The 22,285-nt window shown below is 34.1% G+C and overlaps 1 protein-coding gene across 5 annotated transcripts; it reads left to right on the top strand.

Moving 5' to 3' along the window:
• Positions 1-12,512: 12,512 nt before the first annotated feature.
• On the top strand, positions 12,513-21,529 carry si:ch211-244b2.4 (uncharacterized protein LOC541512 homolog). 5 transcript variants are annotated; one of them, XM_067391112.1, is made up of 11 exons: positions 12,525-12,598; positions 13,306-13,332; positions 13,446-13,564; positions 13,717-13,900; positions 16,583-16,745; positions 16,969-17,104; positions 17,733-17,844; positions 17,936-18,017; positions 18,325-18,433; positions 20,459-20,564; positions 20,735-21,529. In XM_067391112.1, exons 4-11 carry the CDS (start codon positions 13,729-13,731, stop codon positions 20,794-20,796), a joined length of 942 nt encoding a protein of 313 aa, XP_067247213.1. In that variant the 5' UTR covers positions 12,525-12,598; positions 13,306-13,332; positions 13,446-13,564; positions 13,717-13,728; the 3' UTR covers positions 20,797-21,529. The 5 variants fall into 5 exon arrangements, with proteins under 5 accessions (XP_067247209.1, XP_067247210.1, XP_067247208.1 ...); XM_067391111.1 differs by having other exon boundaries at positions 12,574-12,598; positions 13,284-13,332; XM_067391108.1 differs by lacking the exon at positions 13,306-13,332 and having other exon boundaries at positions 12,513-12,598; positions 16,583-16,727.
• The last annotated feature ends 756 nt before the right edge of the window (positions 21,530-22,285 follow it).

Below are 22,285 nucleotides of genomic sequence, written 5' to 3'. Positions count from 1 at the left end.
GGAAAAGTAAATCAACTGATTCAATCTGTGCCCCTCTCTACAGAATCAATGGTTGCCACTGAGAACGAGCCAGACCCCTGTCTGAAGGTACTCTGACTCACTATGCATTTTTACACTGTTGTTTAAAAGAATCTCATAACTGAACTGAGATAGATATTCAGTGCTATTTTAGTGTTATTAATATAATATATATTTTGAATTACACTTTATATTTTCAGTTTTCATTTTAATTTCAGTAATTTTGCTTTTTTATTATTTGTTTTTTTTTTTTAAACATTTCTATGTAGCTTTCATTTATTTTTATTTTATTTCCGTTTTAGTAATTTCAACAGTTCAACTCAAACTTATTTTATTTCATTTAATTGTCAAGGCAACACTTCTATTTTTTCAGCTTTTGTTTTTAATTGACCCTTTGCTGGGAGTTTGATTGACAAGCAATCTAACCAATCATAATGTAGAATCCGCCATTTTGTCCAACAAAGCAGTCTAAGATTAACCTAGGTGGATTTGAACTTAAAAAATGGTGTACATTGATGTCTTTCTGTGTTTGAAACAACATTCCTTCTCATATTTATTTGATAGAAAGAGATGATTGGTTTACAAGCTGCTTGAGCTGAGGCGCTACAGCAATCTGTCACGACACATTAAAGAGCCACAAAACGGTTTTTATTGTTCAAATTTCTTAAAAAATTACACGATTTGAAAGTTGGGACTTTGTTTAATATCATAAGTAACCTGCTCTGTCTTGTCTGTCGACGTGTTGTCAGTGTCCTCTTTGCTCCGCGATGTATTTTCACTCTGTGTGGTGTGGCAGCGCCATGGCTTGTCGAACAAAGCAACAGTAACTAAGGGGGACTGGTCTTTGCGAAGGGTCAAGTAACAAAATGTTAATTATAAAACGGATAGTTCTGGCCCTTGATTCTGATTGGTTGAGCCACGTTCAAAGCCGTTGTAAAAAACATACAGCTGACCGCATTACATGTATCTTAGTAGAAGTGTCTTAGCAACCACTCTTAGCAACGTAAACATATGTTTGCTCTCAGTTGATATTGTTCATTAAAGCTTACTTTATTGTGAGAGAGATATCGAGTAACCGAGTGTATTACCTGCATTCAGATTTAGCATTTTCCTTCAGGTCAGTCCTATGTTCATAATAAAAAATTATGCTGCTGCAATCTTGTCCTTTTAACATTTAATGGGGTTTCCCGTGGCCTGCTGACACTGACAGCGCTAGTCAAAGCATTTGTCTTTTGCATCTTGTTGTGTGTTCACAACAAGTTTCAATATAAATGTCTTTGCGACTGAGTGACTCCATACCGCCATCTAATGGCGTAATAAATGTAACGTCTGTGTTTTTCCAGGAAGGAAGGCTTTTAATGATTTTACTTCATGAAAGTTGTATTGATACATATTTTGGCTTTAATATTTGTATTGTGTGGTAACCGTTTTATAAAAGCAATAAGCCCCGCATCGTGCCTAACAATGCCCCTTATCTGTTATAAAATCACTGTAAACCACGGCTTCTTGGGGCTTATTGCTTTATTTTTAAATATACAGGACCAAAAGTTTGTGTTTGGAAGATCAAGGAATCACACTGTTTAGTCCTGTCTGTGCGCTCAGAGATGGAAAAATCGTGAGAGAGAGTGAGGTTCACAGGGTTAGTAGGAGAGATTGAGGCAGGTTGGCTTTAGAATATTTATAGACCTCATTAGACAGATCCGGTTAGAGATTTCCTACAACACCGGAATGCATTTATGCACCATCACGACCCTTCACAGACAAACAGCCCGCATAATTGCCAATACTTGTGTTACAGCATGCACCCTTCTCAAACACTTTCAAATGTATTCAGTTGCTTTATTTATTTATTTATTTTCAATTTATTACTTTATTATTTCATATTGCAGCGGTTGTAGTTGGGTGTTTTAGTACACTGCTGTGCCAGAAAGAAAAGATCAGATTTAGGCACACTGCCATCTGTAATACAAAAGAGCTGACAGTGTGTAATACTATATAGTATACTGCTAGAGAGTAGGAAGCAGCCTGTGCCCTCTGTGAAATTACCGCTATTGATTTTTAAGATGTTTAGAGAGGTTTGTGGGTGTCATTCATTGTATATGATCCTTTTGAATTTTACCTTAAATAGTGGATGTTCACTGAAAAAGCATGTGTTGTGGAGTTTTGGGGAAATCCTGTCAAGTAATTTCAGTGATGTGTATATTAGTCATGGAATGACTGGAGATGGAATAATGAGTAGAGTAATATTTCACAGCTTTTTTTTAAATGGTTTAAATATCAATTTTGTTTAAAATATAGAAACCCACAATATTTTTGAGTTTTAAAACAACAAACAAAAACCCAATTTTCCCCAAATAAATATAAAATATAAAATCCTTCATTTTTAAAAAATATTTTTGTCACGTATTGTGTGTAAGCAACGCACGACAAAGATGAAGGAGCTAACAATAGCATGCTTTGTTAAACTTACAAACTCAGAATAAACCCTAGAGTAATCTCAGGAACAAAAATGACACCATACGTTAACGAGAACCAACAGAGAACTGAACAGAACCAGGGGTATAAATACACAGAAAGTAACAAGAGAACTCAATTACAGTATATATACACAATAATCAGTAACTAAGGGAACAAACTGGCACACACCAGGGAAGTAGGTCAACTCACACTGACAGGGAACACAAGCAAACAGGAACAGGGAAAACAGAGCCATTAGTAGATATATCCATACTATCTGTGATAAATGTACTTTTTGTAACATCATTTGAAGATATTGAACATTTATTTCTTTATTGCCCCTTTTCTATTTCTTTTTTACGGAAGCCTGTTTACGCCTCTAAATAAAAAAATAAAAACAGTAATTGCGACTTTTTATCTCAGAATTCTGACTTTTTTCTCACAATTTTGAGTTATAGGGCCCTACAATACACCTGGCGCAATGCGACGCAAGGCGCAGCGCAAGTGTGTTTGCTAGTTTGCGTCCGGCGCCGTTCGCGTTACCCCGTTCAGCGCCACGTCCTTAAATTAGTAAATGCATTTGCGCCAGTTAGTGCGCCCATGGGCGTGCTGGTCTAAAAAAGAGGTGTGTTTGAGTAATGAAACTATGGCTATTTTGCAAATTCTTTACCAACCTACACTTCACCCAAAAGGCCTGTGGTACAAAGACTTAAATTTAACCAACTATGATAACTTCGTTAGATGGTAAATCAATACAAAACATGGTTTTGGTGAGCGCTTTGTAATATGTATTCACATTAGATTTTAAAGCAACACAATTCGTTTGCAATAAGACAAACCAGATTCAAATTGCCCGGCAAAATTCGTAAAGCAAAGAAAAATCATTTCTAGCTGATCAACATTATGAAAACTGGTAAAACCTTTAGGAACTTAAAAAGATAAACCAGCAAAATTCCTAATATTACTTCCAATATTTCCAAATTATGTTCATTTTCATAGAGTGGGCCAATATCGTGACGATTATTTAAAATCAATCGAGAGAAGCAGATAACATTATCGTGATAAAATACGATTAATCGTGCAGCCCTAATTTAATTTAATTTGACTTGACATTTGATATTCAACAGTGCTTTTGATCTGCCTGCATTGACACTATTCTTTAAAAGGAAAAATTATATACCAATTATCAATGTAAAGCTGCTTTGACACAATCTGCATTGTAAAAAGCGCTATATAAATAAAGGTGACTTGACTTGACTTCAGGCGCATTGCCGGCGCATTGCTATTTTAAGGAGCTGAAAATAGACTGCGCCATAGACCAACTCAAACCTGGTCTAAAGTCTAAAGTCAATGGCACAATGTTTTTTTGTTAGAGCACGTTGGTAGAAACTGCGCCTCTGGGCGCGTCCACAGTGCGCGTTGACTTTGCTTATTACACACAGGGATGCGCATCACACAAACATGCTAAATGTTAAAAACAAAAGGATTAGAGTGTAAAAGAATATTATTTTGTAGGCTACATAAATATAAAAATGTAATGATGAATAGTCATTGCGTGTATTAGAATTAGGCTACCTATTTTCAATTCAGCCTATTATTACTTATAACAATGAACGAAATTGGCTAATTAATTAAACAATCGTGCCAATACACACACATATATATTAACTGACTCATCGCACGGAGCTATTTGAAAGCCTGCATTTGCAAGCCTGCTTTAACTTCGCGCACGAGCAGATCGGTTTCTTCGCTTGAAAAGCGTTCAGCTTTCCCGCCAACAAATTCCGCCATGTAAATAGCAATCCACCATGGCGCAAGCGCATCTCGCTCTTAAAGGGAATGGGAGATGACACTCTGATTGGTTTATTGAACGTTACGCCCATTACTCATTAAGAGAATAGGGACAACCCATTTCAAAAATGCGCCCCCGCGCACGGACCGTTTTTCCGTCGTTAAAATAGCAAAAGTGGAATTGGACACGCCCTGAGTGCACCTGCGCCGTGCGCTTTACACTTTGCGTTTAGATCGTTAGGGCCCATTAAGTCAGAATTGCGAGATATAAACTCACAGTTGATATAAAGTCAGAATGCTGACTTTTAATCTAGCAATTCTGACTTAATAACTCGCAATCGTGAGAAAAGCAAGTCAGAATTCTGAGATATAAACTCACAATTGTGTGATTTAAAGATATCACAATTCTGACTTTTTTTCTCGCAATTGTTTATGTGAGTTTATGTCTCAGAATTGTGACTTTATAACTCGCAATTGTGAGGAAAAAAGTCAGAATTCTGAGCTAAAAAGTCACAAATTAATGTCTTTATTTTTTTATTTAGTGGCGGAACTAAAGTCTTTTTGGACTGACTTTAAAATAGACATGACAAAAAAATTAAACAGAAAAAAATTATGCTCTCAAACATGAGATCACAAAACAAAAAGCTTATAAAAACAATACAAATTTTAAAGCTTTTCAAATTCATGTAACTGCCCTAATAATATGTAACACTTTTTATCCCATTATTTTTCTATTTTTTTATTATTGTTGTTGTTTTTTTTTTCATTTTCATTTTCCTGTTCATTTTGTATTTTAGTTATTGTTGTTACTCTTTGTTTTATATGCTCTGATATGCATCACAATGTCTTATATTTGTCTTGTAAAAAAAAAAAAAAAAAAGCAAATCAAAATAAAAAGCCTGTGACACAATTTTTTTTAGCCTATAACACACTTTCACACGGTTTTTTTTTTGTTTTTTTGTTTTTTTGATGCATTTAGTTTTGACTTTGAATGCGTCCCAGACCACTTTCTGAAGTGGTTTGAGCGATCGGATTTAAATATGTCTCGAATGTGTTTCAGAGGGCATTTAGACCTGGTTGTTTCACGATCGGATAGCTATCCAATCAGACAAAACACATGAAGTGACCAGGTGTAAACATGCCCAATGTTTTTTTAAAGGGGTGTGTCTGCTGTGAGACTGCTGTAATTGGCTAACATCTTTCCAATTACTCTCTCAAAAACATTTAGTACGTTTTTACTATTACAGCTCTCAAGGTTAACTAATTGTGAAAAGTGTTGCGTTACATTTAGATCTATGGTATTATATTTAGATCGTGGCATGAAAGGTTGCAGTGATGAACATTGTAGCCAATCACAGACATATTGTTGAACGCATGAAAGCAGTGATCTCGTGAGATTCGTTGAATAAAACGGGAGTTTTGGCGCGTGTTCAGAACTCAGTCATTGATAAACTCGTGCTGTTTGATTGACAGCTCCAGCTATTGCAAAAGGAGCGCTCTTTGAACACTTTCTTTATATAATTTAAAGCTTTTTTGTGTTAAAAATTTACAAAAAATATTATAATGAGAATATACAACATGAATCCATTTTCCAAACCGTGTTTTTGTCTTATCCTAAATCATTATGGTACACTTATAATAAGTGTTTATATTCAGACTATTTCAGACCAGACTGGTAGGACTCGCCGCAGAGTATCACAGTAACTGCATTTACATTGTTGAAAACAAATATTCCAACCATTAGGATCGTTTGGAAGACAATGTTATTTTTAGTCCCGTATCGCTCTTCTCTCCTCCTCATTTCACGACCACGCCAGTGGGCGGGGCTAACGTTGCAATGATCAGTAGGTGTTGATTTCTTCTGCGAAGGCGGGGTTTCATCTATCATAGATAGGCACATTCCAGGATCAGTCATTCAATAGGCCTCGTGTCAATAAAAGCTTTTACTGGACTAACACGGAAGTTTTCAGTTCTGAAACTTCTAGAATATTCTCAGTTTGATGACCTCTTATATATCAAAAGCTCAAGGAAAAGCTGATTTCTCAATTCATGACCTCTTTAAGTCTGATATTACCCAACTGTTCAAAGGTTTGTGGTTAATGCGTATTACAACATGACCAAAATGCATATTAATACCAGGTGTAAACAGGGCTTGGATGTATCACCACATGTGTCTCTTCAATAGGAGGCATCCTCACAGTTTTTGGACTGTCATTGAACTGAACTCAAAAACAAAATGAATCCAATTTCTGAATGAATCATTTAGACTGGTTTTAAGGGTTAGTTCACCCAAAAATGAAAATTCAGTCATTAATTACTCACCCTGATGTCGTTCCACACTTGTAAGACCTTCGTTCATCTTCAGAACACAAATTAAGATATTTTTAATGAAATCCAAGAGATTTTTTTTATCTCCCATAGAAAGCACTCAGCCGGCATTCTGACGTAGAACCTGGGCATAAACAGCACAGCAGAAAGACAGGGAAGAGAAGATTTTGTGGAATAAAGTCATTATTTTTATTTTGTTTTTGCACACAAAAAGTATTCTCGATGCTTAATAACATGAAAGTTGAACCACTGTAGCCACCTGGACAATTTGAACAATGTTTTTACTACTTTTCTGGACCTTGAATGATGGTAATTACGTTGCTTTCTATGGGAGTTAAAAAAACTCTCGGATTTCATGAAAAATATCTTAATTTGTGTTCTGAAGATGAACAAAGGTCTTACAGTTGTGGAACGACATGAGGGTGAGTAATTAATGACAGAAATTTCATTTTTGGGTGAACTAACCCTTAAATCAAAAAGATATAATTTAAACAACCGATTCATTAATAAATCAGACATTGATATAATGTGTTTTTGTGACTCAAAAAGCCATGCTGGATCAAATGTAAAAGCTTTTGTTACTGTGTGAGCATTTCACTTTTTCACAGCTGTCTGACAGTGGTGTTTTGCAAAACAACATCCTGTTGGATATGGTGTTCACCGTAACCGATCCAAATGTATTAATATTTTTAAAGGAAAAACAAGTCAAAGATACTAAAGAATATACAAAGGAAAATGATTATTCTCATTGTCTGTGTATCACACTGAAATCATGAGGAAGAGAAAATGAAGGCCTAGCATCAGATTTCAGAATATTGTATGTGTGCAGATTCAAGCCAAGAAAGTTACTTAGGCTTTTTAAATCATTGCTGTACAGCTCTAAACATCCACACTTTCACTCTTCATCATTCTAATCTAACTGTGTGATCTACTGCATGTCTGAGAATGAGCAGAGAGTGGTTTAGTGTAAAGGAATGGCATTTTGCGTATACATATGATCTTTGAGAGTGATAACGGTAAACGGGTTTGGTTAGCATATGTGATGCAACTGTAATACATTTCTGAATCTAAATGGTGTCAAGTAAGATACTGTGGAGTGATTATTTCCACATTTTGCTAACTGATTAGTATCAAACACAATATCATATTAGACATACTACAGGAAACTTAAAAAACATAAAGCATATCATTATTTGATTTATGTAATAAAAAAAGGTCATCAATTACCCATATTGCCCCTGTGGAAAAGGTGTTCATGACTCAGCAGATCTTTGCTTAATGGAAAATACCAAAGAATTCTAAGATAACAATTTATAAAACGAGTCAAAACTGGACTTGTTGCTAGGTGAAAACATTCCTATTATATGCATACTACCGTTCAAAAGTTTTGGGTTGGTAGGATTTTAGTGTCTTATGCTCACCAGAATTGCATTTATTTGATCAAAAATACAGTAAAACAGTAATGATGCAATATTAAATCAAGAAGCCCCATGAAGTTGTGGTTTACAGTGAATTAAATCATTGTTAAAACCCCCTTAGCTGTTCTAAATTCATTCTAAACCATGGCTTCACTGGGCTTGTTGGTTAGAGTAATTTATCAACGGCTTAGATTAAGGCTCAACCAATCGGGCACTAGTGTGTTTTCGTTTTTGAAACTAAAATGTTTCCACAGCATTTCAGAAATGATCTACGTCTACACTACATGGACGAAAATGCATGCCGCATTGTAGGCAGCTTCAGTATAAAAGAGTTTAACTGCACAATAGTAGCTAAAAATTACAACAAAGCCAGCAAAAATTGCAGTTCAATCTCCATGTAATTGTTTACACAGTCGTCAAGGATACGCAGAATAAACGTTGGCAGCCACGCCATCATTTTCAGAAGTCTCCGTTTTGGTCCGTTTATACGAGGCCCCGTTTACATTAGTGCGTTTTTATTTTAAAACACATAAGTTTTGCTACGCGCCTGTTGTTTACACTATGCCGGCATTTTCGAACCTCAAAAAGAGCTGCAGACCATGTTTTAGTTTGAAAATGCCGGGGTTGCGTTTCAGTATAAACAGACCAAAACAGAGCATGTCCTTGATGCCATTTTAAAATGAAAACACACTAGTGTAAACGGGGCCTCAAATGCAACCCCAGCGTTTTCAAACTAAAACAGGGTCAGCAGTGTTTTCGAAAGTCTCCATTTTCGAGGTTTGAAAATTAGGCCTGTCGCAATAATCAATATATCGACTTATCGCGCAATATATGTGTATATATATATATATATATATATATATATATATATATATATATATATATATATATATATATATATACACACACTTGTGTACCATTAATGACCACAGGTTGAAGTGCCAGTGCTTTTTTACTAAAATTTACAATCATCTCTTTAGTTTTTGTCACATTCAGATCTAATTTCATATTATAACACCAAGAAATAAAATCGTACAAAACGAACCATATTCCTGATCTGAATGTAAAAGCAAGGAAAGAAGCACAATGTCGTCTGCGTATTTTACCAGATAACTATTATATTGTGAACTCTGACAACCGTTTGTATATAGTATAAACAAAATAGGAGCGAGTACACAACCTTGTGGTGTACCTATAGAAATATTTACTATATCCAATAATACCCCATTAACCCTAACTCACTGTTGCCAGTCTATTAAAAAGTTCATGATCTATGAAACTATACCATGGTTAAAATTTGATTAATAAGTTTTTACCCTAAAATAACAGGCTGCAGAAGATTAAATGATTAGTTCATTCTCATATTAAAATTAATGATAATTTATTCACCTCCATGTCATCCAAAATGTTCACGTCTTTCTTTCTTCAGTCGAAAAGAAATTAAGGTTTTTGATGAAAACATTCCAGGATTTTTCTCCATAAAGTGGACTTCAATGGAGCCCAAATGGTTGAAGGTCAAAATTCCAGTTTACAGCGATCCCAGACGAAGGGTCTTACTTAGAGAAACCATCGCTCATTTTCTAAAAAAAAAATTGTATAATTGTATACTTTTTAACCATAAATGCTCATCTTGAACTAGCTCTCTTCTTCTTCTCTATTTGAATTCCAGCAGTGTAAACATTGCTAAGTGTATTACTGCCCTCCACAGGTCAAAGTTTGAAGTAAATTGTCAAATACAATATGCTAGTGCAAGTATATAACAATTAGTCCTTGACGACTGTGTAAACAATTACATGGAGATTGAACTGCAATTTTTGCTGGCTTTGTTGTAATTTTTAGCTACTATTGTGCAGTTAAACTCTTTTATACTGAAGCTGCCTACATGCGGCATGCATTTTCGTACATGTAGTGTAGACGTAGATCATTTCTGAAACGCTGTGGAAACATTTTAGTTTCAAAAACGAAAACACACTAGTGTAAACGGGGCCTGATTGGTTGAGCCTTAATCTAAGCCGTTGATAAATTACTCTCACCAACAAGCCCAGTGAAGCCATGGTTTAGAATGAATTTAGAACAGCTAAGGGGGTTTTAACAATGATTTAATTCACTAACCACAGCTTCATGGGGCTTCTTGATTTAATATTGCATCATTACTGTTTTACTGTATTTTTGATCAAATAAATGCAATTCTGGTGAGCATAAGACACTAAAATCCTACCATTACTGCCCTCCACAGGTCAAAGTTTGAAGTAAATTGTCAAATACAATATGCTAGTGCAAGTATATAACAATTAGTTCAAACTTTGACCTGTGGAGGGCAGTAATACACTAAGCAGTGTCTACACTGCCTGAATTCTAATAGAGAAATGCTTTTAATTTACCTTCATAATAACAGGTCAAGTGCTTTTATAAACTGACAGCATGTCCTGAGACAGAACATAAAATAAGATGTTCTAAACTGGTTTTGCTTCTGGACCCCCAGACATTAGATTAGATTTACTACATACACTAGATGTGTGTACTCAATGCTAAAGTGTGTCAACAAAGTGCAAAACATACTGTGTTCTAGTCGTTCCTGTCAGAAAAGTCCTTGCCTCCTTTACACGATACACCAAATTCTGTTCAAACCATCTTCCAATAAAAAGTGAGAAAAGCAACGGTTTGAATTTTAAATGTACGCTTGTCATTGAAGGCATTAATGACCGCAGGGAAGTTTTACTGTTACAACTGCTGTCATCTAGTGGTCAGTTGAAGAATTACATCGACAGTTTTGTGGTTACATATTTTATAACCACCACGAATCGTATTAATTATTAATGATAATTTATTATTAAATGAAACCTTTTCATACACAATATTCCCAAGTCTAATTTTGCTCTGTTGATTAACATAGTTTTCCAAACAAATTAAACCACAACCAAACTGCGTGTCACAGAACCACTGAAATTATGCTCTACAAAATTCAAAATATGTAGTGAATTAATTCACATATAATATATTTATATTCATACAATATTACTTATTTATAAAAAAAAAAAAAAAACATGCTTTTTTGGGAGTTGTCATACCCATTAGTATATATATATATATATATATATATGAAGAGTTTGGTTCCAAAACGCAATAAGTCCATTTTGATTAATTTGAGTAAAAAGGTGTTTTCTTTACCAAGAAAGTGGCAAGATGAAAACCACTATTTTCTGTTTCAAACTTTCACATAGCATCTTTTGGTTATAAAAACATTAAAAATTCAAATCTACATTTTTATTTTAAAAAGTTTATTATAAAAACGTATTATTTTTTTCCCAAAATGCAATAAATCCATGACATTTTTTTTTCCAAAATGCAATTAATCCATCAATATAAAAGTTATTTTTCAAATTGAAAATACACAACAAAGCAAGTTAATTCACATATATGACAGAGTCTAAACTTTGCCAATATTTATTTTATATACAGGCATTTTACTAAAAATACATTCAGCCGTTGCTCCCAAAATGAATTCAACGGATCATCTTGTTAATGTTATAAATTATTTGTCATCACCGATTAACGAGTATCTGGCGCCACCGCACGGTTAAATAAACACATTTGCAGAGTACATTGGTATTAAAACGGCTTTTTAAAAAAGCCTTCAATGTTTACAGTGGGTGGAATGGTGCGCTGTGATTGGTTGAGCGGATATATCACGTTCTGCAGAAAAAGGAGACTGGCGTTTGTCGCGTTTTGGAAAGAAAGGGAGAAAACATGACAGAATAACATGACGGATATCACATTTTGCGCAAAAATGATAAATGACTTTTCAATACAGACCAGATACTATACTGATTTTGGCGGAAACTCAATTTTTTTGAAAATGGCGTTTATCGCGTTTTGGAACCAAACTCTTCATATATATATATATATATATATATATATATATATATATATATATATATATATATATATATATATATATATACATACATATTGTAATTGTTGTCAGCAGTGCGCAAACTAATGTAATATAATACATACCTCTCATGGATCTTTGATTATAGAAGAGCCCCTCTGTGAGTATATCAATTAAACTGTCATTAAACCATTGTATATGTATTTCTTTTATTCTTTCTATATTTGTATTTTGCTTTACAGAAATGTTATTCAACATTTTTTTTTAATGGACATTCCCATTCATCTCAAACACACATTTGTTAATGAGACCATAAAACTGGTTTTCTAGCTTCAGAAAAGGGAGTTAAAGAACCACTGCCAAAGGGTTAGTATCTAGTATTGAGTGCTGGGTGCGGTTTCTGCCCTTCAGGTGGCGCCAGATCTTTAAAAATGACTTTTTGATGTACAAAAATTAACTAGGCTATATTGCTGTATAATAAAGATTTTTTTAATTATTATTTTTAATCAAATTATTGTGGACTTTACGTAAAACCCTTATGTAATAATGTATTAATTTCAAAACGTAGATATATCGCCTGCTTGCTTAGTACACTCGAACATAGGCCTATTTATATTTACCAGAAAATGAAACTGAAAGAATATATAAGGCGTTTCATTTATGAATATGGCTTCGAACTATCAAGAGGATTCGGGTGAGTTTAATATATATTCCAACATCAAATAAACAAAATTGCATCAAACAAGCTGTCAATACTTCGACGAATTTAATCTTTTAATCTCAAGTACTGCGGTGATTTTAGCTTCTGTGGCGTTCCGGTTAACACTCACTCTCTTGGTTAATGTGTCATACTCTTTTTGAAATATTATTTTTCTAAAACTAGTATAGACTACTTATTACCGGTTTTTACTCCAGTGAATATTTCCAGTATGTTTATTTTGGAAAGTAAAGTCTCTTACCTTAATATAAACTCTTTTAAAGTTGTTCAATCAAATTACACCACATTTTGAAGGTATTGAGGGTTTTCTTAACTTAAGCGGTTTGTTGCAACGTATTATTGCTGTTTATGCACATATATGACATAATAGACGATATGAACTATATATTGGGTTGTTTCAACCCATGTTTGGGTAAAATATGGATTTTGGAAGTATGGAAAGTATCGTCGTCTTGAGCTCCATGAAACAATTGTACCGTCTTTTTCCAGAGTAGCCTGTATTTCTCATGTAGGTTTTTTGCATGATCAGTCAGATTTTCAAAATCAATGCCAAAATTTCACAATTTCTGCCAGGGTATGCAAACTTTTGAGCACAACTGTAAATTATGTTCTTTTGAACATTCTATTATGAATATTAAAAATAATAATAATAATATTATAGCCCTTCCCTGTGTGACAACTAGCCCCGGACTTCCAGGTCCAGTGATCCGGTAAAATCTCTATTGCATAAATTCTGATCATTATTGTCAAACTCTCAAAACTCATTTAGAATTATTGATTCCAATTGTTCTCATATCAGTAAAGAGCACTTCTTTCCTCATAGATGAAGGCAGCAATCAATCTAGTGAAAGCTGCTCAGAGTTCAGTGACAGTGACACAGACTCTGAGGCAGCCACCGATTCTGCATCTGACACTGAAGCAGCTGCACAAACATCTGACAAGGTACATCTCTTAAGATATTGCAAAGGAAAGCAGAAACAAAAGCCCTTGTGGTGTAAAAAAATGATTTGAAAGAATCACATTACTGAGTGTGAATGCAGCTGCAGCTTAATAAATGAATAAATCTTAATCAATTATGATGCTTTGTGTTCAAGCGTAACGTCTGTATGCATTACAATCATGGTAACTGCCGTTTTGGGGACAAGTGTAGAAATGAGCACATATGCAGTTACTTCCTGAAGGGTTCATGCAAATATGGTGCTGGGTGTCGTCTCAACCACAACCTTCAGAGTTCATCAGCTGGACAACGTAGACAAGCTAGCAGAGACTCATCTGCAGGTATGTGTGTATGGGGGTGGAGAAGTATACTGAGAAATTTTACTTATCAATTAAAATATCAGTACTGTATCATCAATACTCAATTAAAAGTGTAAAAATATCAACAAAACTCTCTTAAACGGAATTAAAAGCATTTCCACATGTATTTTATAAGTATTTAAAAGTAAATGTTGACACACTCAATGTTATCCTGAAACCTGTTTAAAATGTCAAATTTAGCAGCAGCTGATAGTCAACTCTTAATGGGTTAGTTCACCCAAAAATGAAAATAATGTAATTTATTACTCACCCTCATGTTGTTCCACACTCGTAAGACCTTCATTAATCTTCGGAACACAAGTTAAGATATTTTAGTTGAAATCTGATGGCTCAGTGAGGCCTGCATAGGGAGCAATGAAATTTCCTCTCTCAAGATCCATAAAGGTACTAAAAACATATTTAAATCAGTTCATGTGAGTACAGTGGTTCAATATTAATATTATAAAGTGACGAGAATATTTTTGGTGCGCCAAAAAAACAAAATAACGACTTATATAGTGATGGCCGATTTCAAAACACTGCTTCATGAAGCTTCGGAGCGTTATGAATCTTTTGTGTCGAATCAGCGGATCGTCAAAGTCATGTGATTTCAGCAGTTTGGCGGTTTGATACACGATCCGAATCATGATTCGACACAAAAGATTCACAACGCTCCGAAGCTTCCTGAAACAGTGTTTTGAAATCGGCCATCACTAAATAAGTCGTTATTTTGTTTTTTTTGGCGCACCAAAAATATTCTCGTCGCTTTATAATATTAATATTGAACCACTGTACTCACATTGAACTGATTTAAATATGTTTTTAGTACATTAATGGATCTTGAGAGAGGAAATGTCTTTGCTGGCTATGAAGGCCTCACTGAGCCATCAGATTTCAACAAAAATATCTTAATTTGTGTTCCGAAGGTGAACGAAGGTCTTAAGGGTGTGGAACGACATGAGGGTGAGTAATAAATTACATTATTTTAATTTTCATTTCATTTTTCTTTTTTTTTTTCAATTATGGGTTATATAATATAATATAATATAATATATACAGAAACTTTCTATCTCAAGTCTTAACTTAAGATCTGACAAGTTAATTTAGGATTAACTTGTCAGATCTTCTGTAATTTGTATTACAGAAGCAAATCTTAAAGCATTAGTTCACTTTCAAATGAAAATTACCCCAAGCTTTACTCACCTTCAAGCCATCCTAGGTGTATATGACTTTATTCTTTCTGATGAACACAATCTGAGAAATATTAATAAATATCCTGACGCATCCAAGGTTTATAATAGCAGTGAGCAATGATCAGAGAGTATGAGCTGAAGAAAGTTCTTCCATCCACATCCATCCATCATAAACATATACTCCACACGGCTCCAGGGGGTTAATAAAGGCCTTCTGAAGCGAAGTGATTCATTTGTGAAAAAAAAATCCATATTTAACAAGTTATGAAGTAAAATATCTAGCTTCCACCAGACCGCCTTCTGTATTCAATTTACAAAGAAAGTGTAAACTGACGTAAGTTGAATAGAGAACGGATAGGACGTAGCGTAAGCGTTTTAACTGCGAGAGTTTTATACTTTCTTCATGAGTAGAATACAGAAGGCAGTCTGGTGGAAGCTAGATATTTTATTCATAAATATGATTTTTATTTTATTTTATTTTTTACACAAATGCATCGCTTTGCTTCAGAAGGCCTTTATTAACCCCCCGGAGCACACGTTTATGATGGATGGATGAAGATGGAGACACTTTATTCAACTCATATTCATTGTTTTTTTTTCACTGCCATTATAAAGCTTGGATGCGTCAGGATATTTATTAATATTTATCTGATTGTGTTCATCAGAAAGAAGAAAGTATGGCTTGAGGGTGAGTAAAGATTGAATTAATTTGAAAGTGAACTAATCCTTTAACTTGATTTAGGATTCTTATCCTATCTTACAAAATCTAATCTTATCTGTAGTTAGGAAATCTTAAACCGCTCCATCAAGTTAATCAGGTCTGATACCAAGCAACCAATGGTGTGCAAGCAGCTGAAGTAAACACTAGAGATTAAAATGGAGAAACAAAACAGGTGTGCTTTTAATTAAGTGCTGCAGAAAGAGGTTTTGATAAACCTGATAGAAATGGCAAAGCCTATCACTATACTTCCTCAGAGTCTGTAACTATTTATCAGTGTTTTGTCATCATAGTGGAGCACATCGTTTGGGTGTTTAAAATGTCTTTCCGTCATCAAATATGGCTGTTTTTTATCTTGTATCATTAATAAATGTGAAGCCATTTTCATAAGTTATGTGATTTTTACACTTGGCTTTCAAATAATTTTGAAGTTAGGACACCTGTCCTAAAGTTAAGGCGTTTTTTTTTTTTTTTTAGGATTTTTTGCCAAGTTAGGATGCTTCTGGTATACCCTTTTCCTATCCGTAGTTAAGATAAGATAATGCACTTTAAAAATGTCATTCTGTAATAGATTTTGTCCTAAATGAGGTTCTAACTGAAATTGAACATAATTGATATACATTTGAGGTCTGTTGTATAATTAAGAATATAGTAATTAAGTACTATAGTCACTCATTTTTACACGCTTGTGTTTATTTTAATGTGTGTATGTTTAATTGTTTATTGGTTGAATTATTTTTTAATCACATACAGACACTGACGAGGAATGTGACGGGCCCTACAGATGGCAGCTGAATTTTGGAAAGGGCTGGGAAAATATTTCCAATGATCACATTCTAGAAGCCCAGTATTCACTCCCTAACACCAAAGGAATCAAGATCTATAACACCCGTGCTGGGTATGTGCAAAAAAATATGTAAGCATGTACCACATTAAAAGATTCTCAGAAAATATTATCAGTATTTTCCCACATTTTGCTCCTGTATGCTGTAACACACCATATCACAACTGTATCCATTCGACTTTTTCCTCAAATTTGATGTTTTGACCACATCCTGGTTCAATGTGCTTGTAACCCGATATTGCAATTTGCAGCTATATGTAACTGACATGTTAACTCCTTCTCATTCACATTACAGGGGGATTTCGATTGATTTCACTAAAATGAGAGTTCTTCAGAAAAAGAATATTAAAGTGCGACGTATGAACTCAAAGGATACAGATTGGTTGTGGTATTACAGAGGTGACCACTGCTGGTACCAGTATGGAGGGAAGGTGAGTTTTACACTAATGGAAGTGACCTGTGGACTGCAACATTAACACACTTTGACAGTCTCACTAGTTTTAATTTAATTTGTCAACTTAATTTGTCCACTAACAATTCCTTAGTCCCTGACATAGTGTCGGCCCAGATCCGGCCCACATCTGGTCCGCGTGTAATCCACTTGTACCAGATGTGGGCCGGATCTGGGCCACACTATGTTGCTCTCTGGAGTTGCATATACTATATTTCTACTATAGTTTTTCATTATTTATTTATACTATCATAGTTTTAAGAAGTGATCATATTTTTATGATGGATCTGGAATATGATGGATATTTTATAAAAAACTAGGATATTTTAACATTAAAAGTCTGGGTTTGTTATAAAATTCATTATATAAAATGGTGAATAAGTTTCCAAGATTTGATGCTACCTTTATTACAAAACAGATGTGGAAACAATTTTAATAAAAATCAACTCCAGGATCATAAAGTGACAAAAAAAGGAACTTAAGGAAAACTGTTTTTATTACAGGTCAGGTGTAAACCTGTATCTCAATGTTTAAGATTATAAGGATATTAAAGTGATATTATGCCTGAATGAGTTTGATCATTATTGATTGTATTTGTATGTCTATAGGGCAAAAAAAGTCCAGTTGAGAGCTCAAAACTGGAGACGGGGTATCAAAGCAACCGACGTGGCTCAGTAAAGTTCACCATTGACTCTGTCCAGTATGAGATTAGCTTTAAAGGTTTGATACATATTCACCCACACACACATCTTTTCCATTCCTTTTCCACAAACAGGAAAGATCACATTCATGAATGTGTTTGTGTTTCCAGGAATGTGTCAGACAAATTTATCTACAGGCCATAAGAGGCGGGTTAGACGGCGCCCTAAATATGAACAATCAAAAAGTGGAGGGTAAGATTCATGTTTGCCTTTTTGCCTTTTCAAATTACAATCTCATTTATGATAACAAGATTTGAAAAGAAAAAAAAGTGCTACCTTTGTGATATTCAGGTATATAACGCCCACTTTTCACTATTCAGTCTATTGCAGATAAATACATTCAGGTCTTGCTCTATGTTTTTTCATTGAATATTCTGTTTCATTCAGAAATATCACATTGCAGTAGTAAAATTGGTTGTGTTTAAATTGATTTGCATGGTTGTGTAAAAGTAATACACATAACTTATGATGCTAACAGTGTAATGTGTTCATAAAACAGATTACAAGTAATAGCCTCCCATATGAAAAACTTATTGAATCCTCCAACAAACAGAACTCCAGTGTGGCAGTTTAAAGGGAGTAAACAGTGGTATACCTTCAACAACACGGTAAAACTTCTTTCTTTCAATATTTACAAATGCACAATGCTTTTTAGTTCATTAATATTTATTATTTATGATGTGTATATTGATTAATTATAACACACGATTTTCTAAATTACTTGATATTTGTATAATGAACGTCAAGTTGTACAGTATATTTGACCATTGTTTGTAGCAACATACCAGTGCTACTTTTGTGTCTCTTACATGATGACCTCTGGTGTCTCTTTTTTCAAAGAGTAAACACTCTTTTTTTGTAGTAAAAACAGCCTCAGAGGGTTTTAGTATAACATTTTATGAGCTCACCCTGTTGAATAAAACCAGTCTAAACTGGTTTAAGATGGACCAAGACCAAGCAGGGTTATTATAGTTAACTAAAAATAAAACCATACAGCCATACTTTTCATTACCTGAAATAAAATAAACTTTAACTTAAAATTTGCCAAGGCAAAATTTCTCATTTTCATTTAGGGTACATTTACACAGAAATGTTTTTACTTTGTGTTTTTTGCGTACAGGCGACAACATTGTCAAAACGATCCCCATTCACATGGATCTGTGAAAACAACTAAAAAATGCTGTATTATTCATGCCAGGCCAGTAGTTGGCGATGTCACTTTTTTAAAGAAACACTACACGCCTAAAGACTGAACACATAATACATATGCGCATAATGTCACTATTTTCACAAATTTGTGTTTTTGTAGTTTATACAGATACGATAACGGTATAATTTTCAAAAACTTGAAATCCTTTTTTCAAAAGTTTATGTTTTCAGGCCCTAAATTAAAATAGAAAAAAAAAAAAAACTAATTCAAAATATCACAGGGTTTCTGCAGGTCTTAAAAATGTCTTAAAGGGTTAGTTCACCCAAAAATGAAAATTCTGTCCTCATGTTGCTCAAGACCTTTGTTCATCTTCGGAACACAAATTAAGACATTTTTGATGAAATCCATGAGCTATCTGTCCTCCGATAGAGCGCAACACAACGACCACTTTCAAGGTCCAGAAAGGTAGTTAAAGACATCATTAAAATAGTCCATGTGACTACAATGGTTCAACCTTAATGTTATGAAACGACGCAAAAAAACAAAAATAACTTTTTTTTGTGCGCAAAAAAACAAAAATTACTTTATTCAACAATTTCTTCTCTTCCATGTCAGTCTCATACTCAGTTGACGTAGTAAACACAGTGCAGCGCTTCCGTGTTCTGCGTCAGCATCACAAGCATGCGTCGTGGCGCTCATGTGAACAGCGCTGGCCAGTACTGAGCCGCCTGCAAAATCGGTATCCCCAAATTAGGCATGGCACTAGGAATTGTGATTTGACATCATGATTTTCTGGCAAACTTTTCAAAAGTTATTCGCAAAAATAGCTATTTTTCAGATCTCATGACCTGTAGGTGCCTATGTTCCCACTTGGCATGGACCCTCAGATCATTGTTCCGATGAAGTATCCACATTTTTTTTAGTATAGCCTCTGAACAAATTTTAGGTCGACCTCGTTAAGTTCGCAACATCATAACTTTTGAACAAAGATGAATAACAAATTTCTGTGTGGAAAATTTCCAATGAGGAGAGGAATGGGGTGAGCTGAATTTAATTTTTCTAGAACAAAGTGTTCAAGAGCTATAACCTTTAGAAAAGTAAATTTTGGTGGTGGCGCTATAGAGTTGGTCCTAGAGACTGCAAAATTGGTCCAATCACTATTCATTACCATCTCTACAATTGTGCCACATTTCATCATTTTCTCATATTCCGTGCATAGGGCTGCCATAGACTCCCATTCGGGAAGAAAAATAATAGTGTAATAGTATAATAAGAGGGAAAGTGCATTCAACTACTAATCATTGCAATATAAAACCCTTCATGAGTGATGCAATACCAGTCCTGATCTCCCTGAAGGGGTTTAGTTTGCGATAATGACAGGCTTAATGTACATTATCCCTTAATTAATGACTTTGTCTACACATTTTATGAGCACAAAGAGATTCAAATTGCTGTCACTGATCTTGATATTATATTTCAATAGGGTGGTTGTTCAGTCTCAAGTGCTGACATTGAGAGGTGTTACCAGCAGAGCCAAAAGACCATGAATTTCACTGTGAATAATGACAGTTACACTCTGGATTTTGCAAGTATGTAATTTAGAAACTGTGTGAAACATTTAAATGTCTTCTTTTGTATAAGCCACCACATGATCTTTGTGTTTATTAACATGACTTGATCTTGAATCACTTTAAAATTCTTAATGAAAATTATGATTTTTGAATATGATAAAATATGCTTTGTCTTTTTTTCCATTCAGAGATGAGTCAAGTCAACCAGAGCACTAAAGCTGAACGCAAGATCAGGCGTGTGGAAAAGTAAAGTGGCTCAAGGTCTTGCAACAGATATTGGCCTGATATGCAAGATCCAAACAGCAAATAAGAGTCAAATCTGGGGTGGAAGTAAAGTTTTTAGTGATTATGACTGATATGAATGTGTGTGATTATGAGTTAGGATGTTTTAACAGGAATTGTTGTTTTGTTTGGTAAACTGCCTGTAGGAAAATTCAGTTATTTTGATAAATTTCATGTTAATATGAATTATTTGAAATGCTGCTTGCCACATCAACTTAAAAACAATTATTTGTCTCATGCAACCTGGAGCATAAATATTGTTATTATTCTTACTAGCCAATGTGCCATAACAACAGGCATGCATATTTTTTGCCTGTGCAACTGCCTGACAACCAATGTTTATACACTGCTTGTGAAACGTTTTCCAGCTGGACAGTTTCATTTTTTCATGTGCACTTATTTTTTTTTAGCATTAACACTCACAGACGCTCAAATGATTAAACAAAGTGGATTCAGGGATGCACAATAAACCTCTGTGAATACTGAGATAATGTTTTTACATGACAAAAATGAATTACATGAAATTACTACATTAAGACAATCATTTGAGTGAAGCTGTTTTTACTTGGTTTTGTTGATTACAAACTGAACTGTTTACATGTAACAACATGCTATGCAAGAGGTTGTGGAAGTATGTGGATGGTTTTATAAGTGCTACTTGAATAAAAATAAAATGAATACAAAATAAAATAGAAAAGAAAATGGCAGAACCTTTGTCTTGGCTAATTGAAGGAAAAAATGTATGTATACAATTAAATAATTTTCACATTTTGTATAAACTGAAATTATAGCTCGATTATAAATGACCCACATTAAAAAATAGGCCTATATATATATATATATATATATATATATATATATATACACATACACACAGTGGGTACGGAAAGTATTCAGACCCCTTAAATTTTTCACTATGTTATATTGCAGCCATTTGCTAAAATCATTTAAGTTCATTTTTTTTTTTCCTCATTAATGTACACACAGCACCCCATATTGACAGAAAAACACAGAATTGTTGACATTTTTGCAGATTTAGTAAAAAAGAAAAACTGAAATATCACATGGTTCTAAGTATTCAGACCCTTTGCTGTGACACTCATATATTTAACTCAGGTGCTGCCCATTTCTTCTGATCATCCTTGAGATGGTTCTACACCTTTATTTGAGCAGCTGTGTTTGATTATACTGATTGGAATGATTTTAGCATATGGCTACAATATAACAAAGAGTGAAAAATTTAAGGGGGTCTGAATACTTTCCGTACCCACTGTATATATATATATATATATATATATATATATATATATATATATATATATATATATATATATATATATACAGTGGGTACGGAAAGTATTCAGACCCCCTTACATTTTTCATAAATTATATTTCATAAATAAATTATATATATATATATACTTAGGTAAATGGAAGATCTACATAAAAAAGGTTGT

This window comes from Chanodichthys erythropterus, chromosome 8 (assembly GCF_024489055.1).
Source record: "Chanodichthys erythropterus isolate Z2021 chromosome 8, ASM2448905v1, whole genome shotgun sequence".
Lineage (NCBI taxonomy): Eukaryota > Metazoa > Chordata > Actinopteri > Cypriniformes > Xenocyprididae > Chanodichthys > Chanodichthys erythropterus.
Note: the sequence above shows the minus strand (reverse complement) of the source record. Positions and strands in the feature narration are given on the sequence as shown.